Source organism: Aspergillus vadensis (genome assembly GCF_003184925.1).
Source record: "Aspergillus vadensis CBS 113365 unplaced genomic scaffold BO88scaffold_27, whole genome shotgun sequence".
Lineage (NCBI taxonomy): Eukaryota > Fungi > Ascomycota > Eurotiomycetes > Eurotiales > Aspergillaceae > Aspergillus > Aspergillus vadensis.
Window position 1 is genome coordinate 356608 of NW_020292065.1, and position 11510 is coordinate 368117.

The following is an 11510-nucleotide window of genomic DNA, read 5'->3' on the forward strand; positions in this document are numbered from 1 at the left end:
GAATGCGTTCAAGACTTGCGTGTCAAGTAAATAGAGGGGAAATGATGGGAATGTCATGTCCAGACGATAATAATAGCACGGGGTAATCTTAACAGCATTTCCGTACCTGCCTCGAAATGACGGCTGCAGGGAAGGGAAGAAAACTGGACGGGAGCACCGCTAACCGCTCATCAGGGGTCTGCTAAATTCCGAGTGACAGGTAGGATCTCCCGGCCAGCGTAGGGGGTCAGCCGGCTATCATCCTCCTCCCATGGAATGCCTGATGGGTATCAGGTTGGTGTTTCCCAGATGGTGGTAGATAGCGGTTGCTTGGAAAGAGAAATTTTTCATATAGAAATCGAGGTAGCATAACAGTTGCACATCGGCCAACGGACAAACGGGAAAGCTGCAAGAGCTCGTGAATACGGGAGCTTCCCCTATTCGGAGAGGTGATGAAGCTATAGGGCATCCGTTACCCACTCCAGGCGGATCCCGAATCCACCATAGTCTGGCCCTAGGGAGTAGGGACGCGTTGGAGGCTTGCAGCTTTCCCGGATAGGAACCATCAGTCAGGAACCTTTCGGGACCACTCAGCACAGTCGTTTCCGTGGACTAGATGGGGTTTCGATTCAGAAGGAAGCCAAGAGGCAGAAGATGGCCTGCGATTGTCCGGAAAACATCCGACAACGAAAAGAGGATGCGATCTTCGAACCGGTGCGTCATGCGTGATGACAGACCTCCGCTCACTCTAACTTTTCTAGTAGTAGAACCTGCTCCTGAGGGAGTCCAGTAGGTAAGATAGCCCGTGCTGCCGGAAGTGGCAAGAGGGGGGGGAGGAGGGTATTCGAAGCGGGGTGAGGTGTCCTGAGTGCTCCGGTATCGATTTCTCAGGGACGGAGAGACACGTTGACGGAGAGTCTGAAACATTGCGACAGGGGGAACGGACCATACCGTCCGTGATATGGCTTGGCTACGGAGAAGGGGTTGACGATGACGCGGAGGAGGTAATCACCAGAGGAGATGATTTATTAATGGGATCAACAAACCTGGGGATGACAGGGGAGGAGGCGAAAGAACTGGAACAAAGAGACCGCCCCAAGGGAAGGGGAAAATAGAGAAGAGCACATGATGATGAAATACTGATAGTTGCTCTAGAATCAGGGGGTGTGTGATGTTATTTTCAGATTAAGGCAAGCAAGCAAGCAAGCAGGGAGGAAGGTGATGGAGGGAAAGTATCCTTTGAGTCAATTTTCTATTAGCTGGGCCTCCGTACTTCCATTCTCTCTGGCAACCAGCGAGTCCTGACCAGAGGGTCCAGGGGGGAAATCGCAAAGGGAGGGGGGAACGGAGAACGAGGAGAATACGGCTGTAATACTGCTAGTTAGAACGAAGGGAAATGATAGATGGTAAATTAGTGCTCGAGGAAGGTACCGGATGGGCGGTGCAGCCGGAGGGAGGAAGAAGAGAGGACAAGGTACCCCATTCTTGCTACTAATACTGAATAGGTACCTGGCAGCCACTCTGCTGTCGGTAGAGGTACTTAAGTACATGGCAAGTACCAGCTGCCTATCCAAGAGTCATATCATCCGTCCCCCTCTGTATGCACTGCAGCCAAAAGAACAACAGCCATCAAGCGACCTGAATCAATCAATTTCCTACGAGACTCTGACAAAAGGGTGCACTTTTCAGCTTCTTGCTAGCTACTGTTTTACTAACCACCATTGATTTCTCTTCATTCATCTGGTGATCCACCTTCCTGCTTTTTTGGTTGGACAAATAGTTAGCATTGCTTTTGTTCTTTCCTCTTTTTTATTTTCTTCACTTTCACTTCTTTTGTTATCTTTTCTTATTTTCCCATTATTTATTCTTGTTCTTGCATCTGCATCCGCATCCTCCATTCTACTGTTTCGCCCTGTTCCTGTTGGACTCATTCGACCTGCCTGTGTGTTTGGACCAATCAGGATCGCACTCCCCTTTTGGGCAAAGCCTCAGATTCTCCATTCTGAATTTGTTCCCACTTCTTCCACTCCCAACGCTACCGGGACTCGCCTTTTTTTGCTTTTCCTTTTTTTTGCCTCCCGCCACTTAACGAGCTGTGCAGAAAACACGCGCAACGGGCATAGATAGCTCAAAGAGAAGTCAAGGCGGACAAACGAAGCGCAGACATCTCCGATCAGCGACGGCCGTCTTCTAGTGACTTCATCACCCGGTGATATCAGGATCAAGGTTCTACCACCATCGAGAAAAAGCACCGATTCGAACCCAAACACAAAAAGCAACGAAAAGCAGAACTAGGAAAAAAGGGAATAATACTAGCAGCACAGCAAATTGAGGGAAAATAAGAAAAGCTGCAGCCAGCACCAGAAACGAAGAAGGATAAAAAAGGGAAAAGGAAAAGAAGAAAAAAAAAAAAAAGTAAGAGCCACTAGCGAAGGACATCCCACTGGATACCTTCGATCTTCCCCGTCCGCCGTCCCGTCCCCCATCTGACTCTGGATTACGGGAATCCCTTCATCCCATTCGCTCTCACCTTGGTTGTCTCTGTCTGTCTCTCTCTGGTTGTGTTTGGTTTCTGTGGTTTCGTTTTTCGTTCCCCCCTCCCTTCCAAAAGTTCTACCAGTCTTCAGTTCTGTCTATTTGTGTTGATCATCCTCTTTCCCCCCCCATCTCCCCCATATCCCCCCTACTACTTACCCATTCAACATCCATTTCGGGTAGGGTGGCCCTTATTTAACATTCCCTGACTATTGTCTTTCTTACCACCTCCAATATCCTTCTGACAGTTTCATCTATTGTTGGAATTAGGGAGTCAGACCGGGTGTTCCTGACTTTGGGGGCAAGCCGCGCTTCTCTCGTTGCTTTCTCTCCATCACATTTCCCGCACGATCTATCCAGTGCAGTGCAGCAGAGTGCGTTCAGCCATCCCCATCAACTCCTTTTCTTCTATTATATTTTATTTCCTTTTCTTTTGTTTTCCCTCTTGCTCCCTTCCTCGGGGTGTGGATTCGCGGAAGAGCAGAAAAAAAAAGACCAGACCAGACCGGACCCGACTAAGCGGTCGCGGTGTTGCCGGCTTTTCTTTCTGCGTGCCGTTTTGGCGGGCGTGCCTTTCCCTTTCCCTTTCCTTCCCTTTTCCCCCCCAGCAGCAACCAGCAGCAATAAGCAGCAACTGCAGCCAAAGAGTAAGATTCCTTTGGTGTTCCTCTTCCTCCTGGACCACCTGCTACTTGCTCGTTCCTCGTTTTCCTTCCCTTCCCCCTCACTCCTCCCAATTCTCCCTCCCTCCCTCCCTCTCTCTCTCTTTCTCTCTTTCTCTGTTCGGCCATCAAAAAGCCTTGGGCACTGCTTATCCTTCCCAGGTAGTGGCAGCTCGTTTTCCTTTTTTTCCTTATCTCTCTTCCCGTGTTAAAGCTCCGTTTATTTTCCATTTCTTCCTTCTCTTGCTACTTCGATTTTTTCCGCAACCCCATTTTCTTTTTTCCCGACTTCTCCCTTCCCTGCCCTCTTCTGATGCCCCTAGGGGTCTTGAGAAGCGAAAGACAAACATAAAAAAAAAAAGCAAAAACGAAAGAAAAAATAGTTCCTAACATTTTTATGCTAAAGGATACGACGGCCATTGATGACCCAATAGTCACGAGAGAATCATTTCAGCAGCTGTGAGCGATTTTGCTTGTTTTTCTTCGGTTTTTGTCGCTTCCACCGCGCTTTTCCTCTCCGCAGTCAACCAAACGATCGGTCACTCCCTCCTCCCCCTCGGAAGTTGACCCTGTTTTGCTACGATCCTCTCGACCTTGCAAACACCCCCAAACCAAGCGTGGTTTGACATCCTCCTCTCCGCTACTGTCCAGCGCCTGTCCGGTCGCTCCTATGTTTGAGTAGTTTCGTCAGACACAACAGTTGCGATCTATTGAAAGGGTTCGTTGTGTGGTGGATCTCAGTGCCCACATTCCTCGGTTTGGTTGCTTCTAGGGATTCTGCAATCTTTTCGCCGCCATGAGCTATCAACAAGCCCAGGACATGTACCACGATAACTCCGCGGCGCGTTCTCCTGGCTCCCAACGCCACCAGCAGCCGCTGCACCGTCAACCCTCTCGTCAGTTTGACGCGTATGGCCCCATGCCCGTGAACTTGTATGACGACATGGCTCGTTACGACACCGGTCGGCTGGAGCGCCTGAACTCGTCGCTGCACAACAACTCCTACGCCTACGATCTGGCCGGCTCCCAGACCTGGAACCCCAACGGCTTTGCCAATGCGCAAGCTCTTGGAGGCATTCGGTCGGCTTCGACCAGCCTCAAGACAACTTCGCGTACTGGCAGGGCGGGCTTGCCAACGGTATGTATTCAATTGCGTGGGTGGAATGAATTTGATGGAATTGGCGTTGCTGACTGACGAGTAGACATGGCTTGATCAGCAGCCTGGCATCCCCAGCGCCTTCTCCAACCTCGGTCCCGGTCCCCTCCAAAGCAGCGCGATGCGCCCGGAAGCCTCTGGTGGTCCGTCGGAAGCGGAGGACGAGTTGATTCCCACCGCCATTGTCATCAAGAACATTCCCTTTGCGGTGAAGAAGGAGCAGCTGGTGCAGCTCATGACTGAGCTCAACTTGCCCCTGCCTTACGCCTTCAACTACCACTTCGACAACGGCGTCTTCCGGGGATTGGCTTTCGCCAACTTCACTTCTGCTGAGGAGACCGCCACCGTCATCGAGGTCCTCAACCATTTCGAGCTCCAGGGTCGGAAACTGCGGGTCGAATACAAGAAGATGCTGCCGCTACAGGAGCGGGAGCGGATTGAACGTGAGAAGCGCGAGCGTCGTGGTCAGCTGGAAGAGCAGCATCGCCCCATGGCGACCTCGCAACTTCAGACTCAGAGTTCCATGTCGTCTCTGACCTCGCACCTTCCCGCTACCTCCCCGTCCCCCGTCTCCCAGCGTGGCCAAAAGTTGGGTAGGTGGCTCGACACCCCTGTGCTGTTTTCTGCAAGTCGCTAACCCATCCCGCGTATCTACAGAGGTCGACCTCAACGATAGCACAACGCTTTCGTACTACTCGCAGCTTCTTCTTTTCAAGGAAGATACGGCGCGTGATACCCTCGTGTTCCCGTCCAACCTTTCTCCTGTCCAGCGCCGCACCGTTCATACACTTGCTCACAACATGGGCCTAGGCCATGCGTCTCGGGGATCAGGTGATCAGCGGCAGGTGCATGTTTTCAAGGTCGCTCCTGGCACCAATGTTAGCCCTCCCTTGTCGTCCATCCCTGCCGCTGTCCAACCGACGGAGACAGCTCGTCGTGGACTGAACCGCGCCGCAACCATTGATTTCAGTGAGTCTCGCAACGACGGACCCACTCATTTTAACACTTTGCGCGGTCAGCCTTCTGCTGGCTTCCTGGGAGTCTTGGACTCCCCTGGCAACTTTGGCAACACGCAGAACCTTCGAGCCGCCAAGTCGTTTGCAGACCTACGCTCCTACACGCCATCCCCCGTCCCCTCTTCTGCCAGCTTCCCTGCGGCGCTGCAGTCTAACGGTGCGCGCCTGCAACATTACGATGGTGCCACGAGCGGCACTTCCAACACCCCTACGCTTACGTCCGCGCCATCCGGTTCCTCCCTCGGTATGCAGCGCGACGACAGTCTGTTGGTTAACAGCCTCAGTAGCCTCTCTCTGGGCACTGGAATTGGTGGGCCGAATGCGAGCCCGAGGAGATTGCGGGGTATGTTCTCTTGGGAGCAGCCAGAAAGTCAGCCCTCTAGCGCTGGTCCCATCGGTAGTAACCGATCCATCGGAGTTGGATTTGACGGTCAGTCACAGGAGCGCATGCCCATTAGGCAGCCGAGAGGCCCGATGCCCGAGAAAGGTCCAGGATTTCGACGCCAGAACGGACACCAATCGCGCGGAAGCGACGAGTTACGCACCAGCTCTGGTGTAGAGATTATTGTGGAGTAAACACTTTGATGGGAAGACGAAGACGACGAAACTTGTTAGATTGCTTTGCCGCAAGATGCATACGACTCTTATATCACGAGGCCTGATCCTGTTCTGCGATTATTGGCTTACGATTCGATGAGGGATGACGAGATGACACTCAACCGAGAGAACCAAAAGAATATTTCTCTGATCTAGCCAAGTTTAGACGTTATTTTGGGGCAGCCCAGCAGGCACGCTGTTTGAACGCAACCTTTTTATGCTTTTCTCCTTGTTTCGCGGAAAATAAAGACCTCCCCAAAAAGAAAGCTGTGGACTATTTGAGACGCGGGCGCCTTGCATGCAGGAACATTTTTTTTATCTATACTTTTTTTTTCCTCTTACTTTTACTTTTTACCTTCTACAAATTGTGTCGGCGGAAAGCAATATAAAACCAATCATCAACACCTGGATGGCTACGAAGGACGACAACAAAACGGGATTCGGATGTCTTTGTGTGCCCATGGCAAGAGAAATGACTCACCAGCATTTGCATTTAACCTTTTTACTTATCTCCTTCTATCTACTTGTTTGTCACTTTGTATATGGGGCAATTTGCATCATTTAATGTTTTTATTTCTCTGTCAGACGTGTCCAATGTGCTTTTGTTCTCTCATCTCCTCTAATCGTGTTTTTTTTTTATGGAGCCCCTGTGATAGTGGGAGGGGAGGAATTGACGGAACGTTGTCGGCATACCACATCGTATGCAATGTGGCTGTTGCCGAGGACGGGTCATTCATTCTCTTTACAAATTTTCAATTCCCTGACCTGCAGGTGTAATTCAAAAAAAACTTGATGACTTGCATGGCGTGCGTTAGGGGAGATACAGTGGCGAATTGTATGGGCGGATATTTGCATTCTTTGCAGCTTCTTGGAGGGGGAGAGTTTTGCCTGTGGGTATCTTTTCTAGGGATGAGAATGCCTGGGCAACTATCTAGGTGGACAAATGACAACTCTTGCAATATTGTCCGACTTGATGACGTCCTGTGATTTATCCCTTTTCCCGACGGCGGTCTGGCCGGATTATATTTCCCTTGCCATTAGGTGGGCTCGTCACCCTCTTCCCTTATCTACCTTGCCATTCAAATCGCCATACCTCCCTTCCACTTACTTAGCTGTTGTTTTTCTGTATTTATATACATTGTTGACTCTCTCCATCCCCTTTTCTCTCCTTCAAACCCTCACAGAGCTTGATTGATCAGTTCAGTTGTTGTTCTCATCATGGTCGCTTCGGGACTTACTAGACTGTAGTATAGTATATAGTACTAGGTATAGAGACGTCATTCACTTCCAATGCTCAATCGCATCGTTTAGTTCGGTTCAACTAGTTAGTAGTAAGTACTACTGGTAACAAGTAGCGTTTCAATATATGTATGTAGATCACTCTGGAACTACTTATCTACTAGGCTACTCTTAGTACTAACGCGAAGTGCCATGTTAGATATGATATCAGGCGTGAATATATACGTACCGTCTACTATATGAAACTAGTGATCATTTCATACAAGCAGGTTTAAGTAATGTTACTTACTAAGGTAGTTAGGATCTACTCGACAATACACATGTAGTAGTACGACTCCTGTCATATCACACCCAGCCATTTCTTTGGTGTATCAGCAGGGCAGGGATGATCGAATGGGTCAGTCACATAGAAGGAAGAAAAGAAGATAATAGGAGAAGGCGGTAAATAAAAAGGTAGACTCGTACAGACCCGTTGAAATTAGAGAAGACACAAGAGTACAGAAACATAAGGGGTAAAAGTGAAGAAGAGAAAATAGAAGAAAAGTCATGGAAATAAATAAATAAATAAATAATAATAACTTTCCCACTACCGAAACATATCCCCTTTTTCCCATTACAGCGCCCTTGGAAAATTTGACATGAAACACGGAATACACACAAAAGACATCAAGCTGTCAGGGGAGATAAAATAATAAAAGTAAAATAAAAGATGGGGGGAAGCAAGGAAGAACTTGGAAATAATTATCTCGAGCTTCGCAGCGTCACGAGAATAAAAGGTGGGCTTTTTTTGTTCGTCAGAAGGACGTGACCTGATTTCCTTGCCTCCCTGTTCGGACGTGATTTTGCAGAGGGGGTGGAAGTAGCTTCATGATCACAATAAAGAACCCGTTCCTAGCTTTTTCCCCTTTAACGATCATTCAATCACCAAACGCCGGAGTTCGTCGGGTATCCACCATCATTTAAGCCTCAGTCTTGCTCTTCTTCTTTTGCTCCACCTTCAGCAGGAGCGCGCGGTTGATGCGCGGCAGAACACCTCCGAAGGCAATAGTGGCGCGGATCAGGGTATCCAACTCCTCATCACCACGGATGGCGAGCTGCAGATGACGCGGGGTGATACGCTTGACTTTGAGATCCTTGGCAGCGTTTCCGGCCAATTCGAGGACTTCCGCAGTCAGATATTCGAGAACAGCGGTGACATACACGGCGGCTGCGATCGGGATTTGTCAGCATGGCTGAAAAAGAAGACAAAGGAAGGTGCGCCTTCTGTAGGCTTAGACAAATGGGTCGTACCTTTGGCGCCAACGCGCATTTTGTTCTGGGTGTTGTTCTTCAAAAAGCGCTTAACACGACCGCAAGGGAACTGTAGTTGAAGGATACTGTCAGCGAATGGGACTGATGATAGTAGATAGGCATGAATGTGTGAAGTGAAGCTTTGATGTGAAGGTGGATACGGGAGGGATCGTGACTGCCACCCCTCTCAACCCAGTCGCCCGAACCGCGACAAGCCGGTGCGATATAGCTTTTGAAGGAATTATGTTTGATATAGAAAAGCTATACGCGTGCTTTTGCGAACATAAAGGCGATCGCGAGGGGCAAAGGAGGCAAAAAGCAAAATCCCACGCCATAACGGTTTCAGTGGTATGTCGCCGCCAGACACCATGGGATGGATCAAATGTCATATGCCTGCAGGGAGAAAAAAAGGACGAATACGGACCTGCAGACCAGCCTTTGCGCTGTGGGACTTCTGGCTCTTCCCCGCAGAGTCCTTGGAGCCGGCCTTTCCACCGATAGACTTTCCCTTTCCACCAGGCATTTTGCAAAAGCGTCGAGATTTGGGGCCGCAGGGGCGAAAATGTCGCGTCAGTCGAGTATTGGAAGTGGTAGAACGTGATGGTGGATGTTGGTGCGATCCGATGCAGCACAAGCACGCGCGTTGTTGATGGATGAAGGAGTCAGAAATGTCAGAGCCATCCTGGTCGCTAAAGACGGGCGTCGACCGTCGAGTGGCGCTAGTCCGTTTTGGGAAACCTGCTCAGCTTCCATCCACGGAGATGTCATAACGGACGAGGTGGTTGTTGGTCGCCGTTGCAAAGGCAGCGAAGTACTAGCTTCAGGTCCTTGTATCTTGTCTTGATCTCGAGAAAGAATTTCAGCCAAAGCACCGATGGCCTCGCTTTATTGGGCGCATGGAACTGGGGCTGAGCGTCCACGCCATTGCTGGGTAGAGTCACTCAGTAGTCGAATCCCCAAATGCCAGACATACCACACTTGTGAGCAAATATAATTGCATCAATATACTTGCACCAGTGGGTCTAATCAGCGGAGAGAGGACACAGAGACCTTTAAACCGTAACGTGGGGGGTTTGCACACGTTCGTAGCGATATAACAGAGGTTGGCAGGAGAGTGTGCAGACCATGATAGTTGCTCAGCGGATTATCTAAGCAGCCAGGTGATCTGTGCCTTTGCCTTGTCCGGGGGACTGTATGCCTGAGGCTGCAGTAGACCTTGAACCGCCGAATCAGGTAATAAACCTGCTTATCACTTTCTTATCGCCGCTATCTTCCCTTACGCCTTACACTGATACGGCTAAGCCAAGAGAGGTCAAGAGCAAGCACGTGATCCTCACTATCTGGACAGCTGTCCGACTTCCCCGGGGCTCCAGTTCCGCAGTTCGAAGTTTCTGTCCTTGCGCACGCGTTCCCCATCCTCCCCAGTTTCACATCATCGTGTGCTGCTCCTCACTTCTCAAGGCTCCCTGGTCTCAGTACTACCGGCAAGATGGTGTCTCCTCAAGTGTAAGTGATACCTGCATTATTCTGCATACGACTCGAACGACCATGGTCTGCCATGTCGTGATGCTACTCGGTGAATAATACTGACATTTTGCCCGTCTTGCAGTACCAACCTGGCCATCATCGTGGTGATGATGCAGCTGGCGAAGAAGGTTCCCTTCGAGGACCCCGATGTCCTGATGCTGGTCCGTGGCATGTACATCCTGTCCAACGTGATCATTCTGGGAGTGTATCTGTACACTCAGTCGAAGATCAACAAAAAGAATGGTATGCTTCTTATTCTGTCTTCATTAAGCTACGGTTCGCTAATACTTTGCGATCAGATCTGACTACATTGAAATACGTGGAGCCTGCCCCTATGGGTAGCGGCGAGGAGCCCAAGCCGGTCACCACTACCAACATGGAGTACGACAAGGGACAGCTGCGCCAGCTGATGAGGAGCCAGCTGATGGGTGTGGGTATGATGGGTGTGATGCACCTTTACTTCAAGTACACCAACCCTCTCTTGATCCAGTCCATCATCCCCCTCAAGGGTGCCTTCGAGTCGAACCTGGTCAAGATCCACGTCTTCGGCAAGCCTGCGACCGGTGACCTCCAGCGCCCCTTCAAGGCCAGCAACAGCTTCCTGAACCAGGGCCAGATCAAGAGCGACAAGGCCTCCGTTGAGAACGCGGAGAAGAACTGGAGGGGCGGTGTCAAGGAGGAGTAAGGTGACAGATTCTGGGGAAGGAGCGCGAGAGATATTGCTAGGTCTTGCCTCCTGTGTATTTATAGATGTGGTTTCAATGGAGTGAGCGCGAATTCACCTTGGATTTGCGCATTTCTGGCTTCACACTGGCTTTCTTGGCTGCTGTGATGGGAGACTTTTATGACTATGCATGTTGTCGATATCATTCGCAATGACCGCTTACTATCAATATAATAGAACCACGGCAGTGGTGACCTCATGTCCCATGTTCACTCATGCCGCAGCATGAGTCAAGGGGCGAATAGATAATTAGAAATCCCTACCGATATGGCTTCCCAACCAGGTAGGAGCGGAAACGATGATGAGTGGCGAAGTACCTGCCGATGCTTTGTTGTCTCACGGCTTGCGTCTCCTGACATACCAACATCGGTGGCCGGTGAAGACAATGAAGGCATTTCTAAGCAATACGGGCTGTGGCCACACGGTGTCACTTGCTCGAAGTAACCTGGTGCATTTACCCCATGTAAGGCTGGAGGCTGGATGGGGCCACTTTTCAGCAATATGTAGAAAGTACTAGAACCATCTTCCGATCTCCGCGACCCTGGACATGGACACGCCAGCATGATCATGAAACCCGAGTCAAACCAGAGCCGTTTGGAGTTGTGCTACACTCCCAAGTCATGCTGTTGCCAATTGAATAAATCCAAGCACACCGTTGTGGCGTGGAATTATACTTAGTACTATGTGCTAGGGACAAACCTTGGTGCGCGGCCCTTAGGCGGCCATAAATAGTTATGCTACGGTACCACTGATGTTATTGTACCGGAAAGAAAGAAAAGTCCCAG

At 50.1% G+C, this 11510-nt stretch overlaps 4 protein-coding genes across 4 annotated transcripts; 3 read left to right on the top strand and 1 right to left on the bottom strand.

Moving 5' to 3' along the window:
* Positions 1-3972: 3972 nt before the first annotated feature.
* BO88DRAFT_429108 (putative R3H domain protein) lies at positions 3973-5924 on the top strand (the record flags this gene model as incomplete). Its single annotated transcript, XM_025709121.1, has 3 exons — positions 3973-4314; positions 4379-4925; positions 4963-5924. 3 exons carry the CDS (start codon positions 3973-3975, stop codon positions 5922-5924), a joined length of 1851 nt encoding a protein of 616 aa, XP_025558855.1.
* Positions 5925-6785: 861 nt separating this feature from the next.
* BO88DRAFT_150240 (uncharacterized protein) lies at positions 6786-7249 on the top strand. Its single transcript, XM_025701514.1, has one exon. It carries the CDS (start codon positions 6889-6891, stop codon positions 7138-7140), a length of 252 nt encoding a protein of 83 aa, XP_025558856.1. The 5' UTR covers positions 6786-6888; the 3' UTR covers positions 7141-7249.
* A 721-nt stretch (positions 7250-7970) lies between these two features.
* On the bottom strand, positions 7971-9204 carry htz1 (histone H2AZ). Its single transcript, XM_025701515.1, has 3 exons — positions 8899-9204; positions 8475-8544; positions 7971-8391 (listed from the first exon to the last, which is right to left on the bottom strand). The coding sequence occupies exons 1-3, from the start codon at positions 8995-8997 to the stop codon at positions 8144-8146; spliced, it is 417 nt and encodes a 138-aa protein (XP_025558857.1). The 5' UTR covers positions 8998-9204; the 3' UTR covers positions 7971-8143.
* Positions 9205-9908: 704 nt separating this feature from the next.
* BO88DRAFT_408009 (PHO88 family protein) lies at positions 9909-11078 on the top strand. Its single transcript, XM_025707594.1, has 3 exons — positions 9909-9980; positions 10084-10244; positions 10301-11078. Exons 1-3 carry the CDS (start codon positions 9964-9966, stop codon positions 10684-10686), a joined length of 564 nt encoding a protein of 187 aa, XP_025558858.1. The 5' UTR covers positions 9909-9963; the 3' UTR covers positions 10687-11078.
* The last annotated feature ends 432 nt before the right edge of the window (positions 11079-11510 follow it).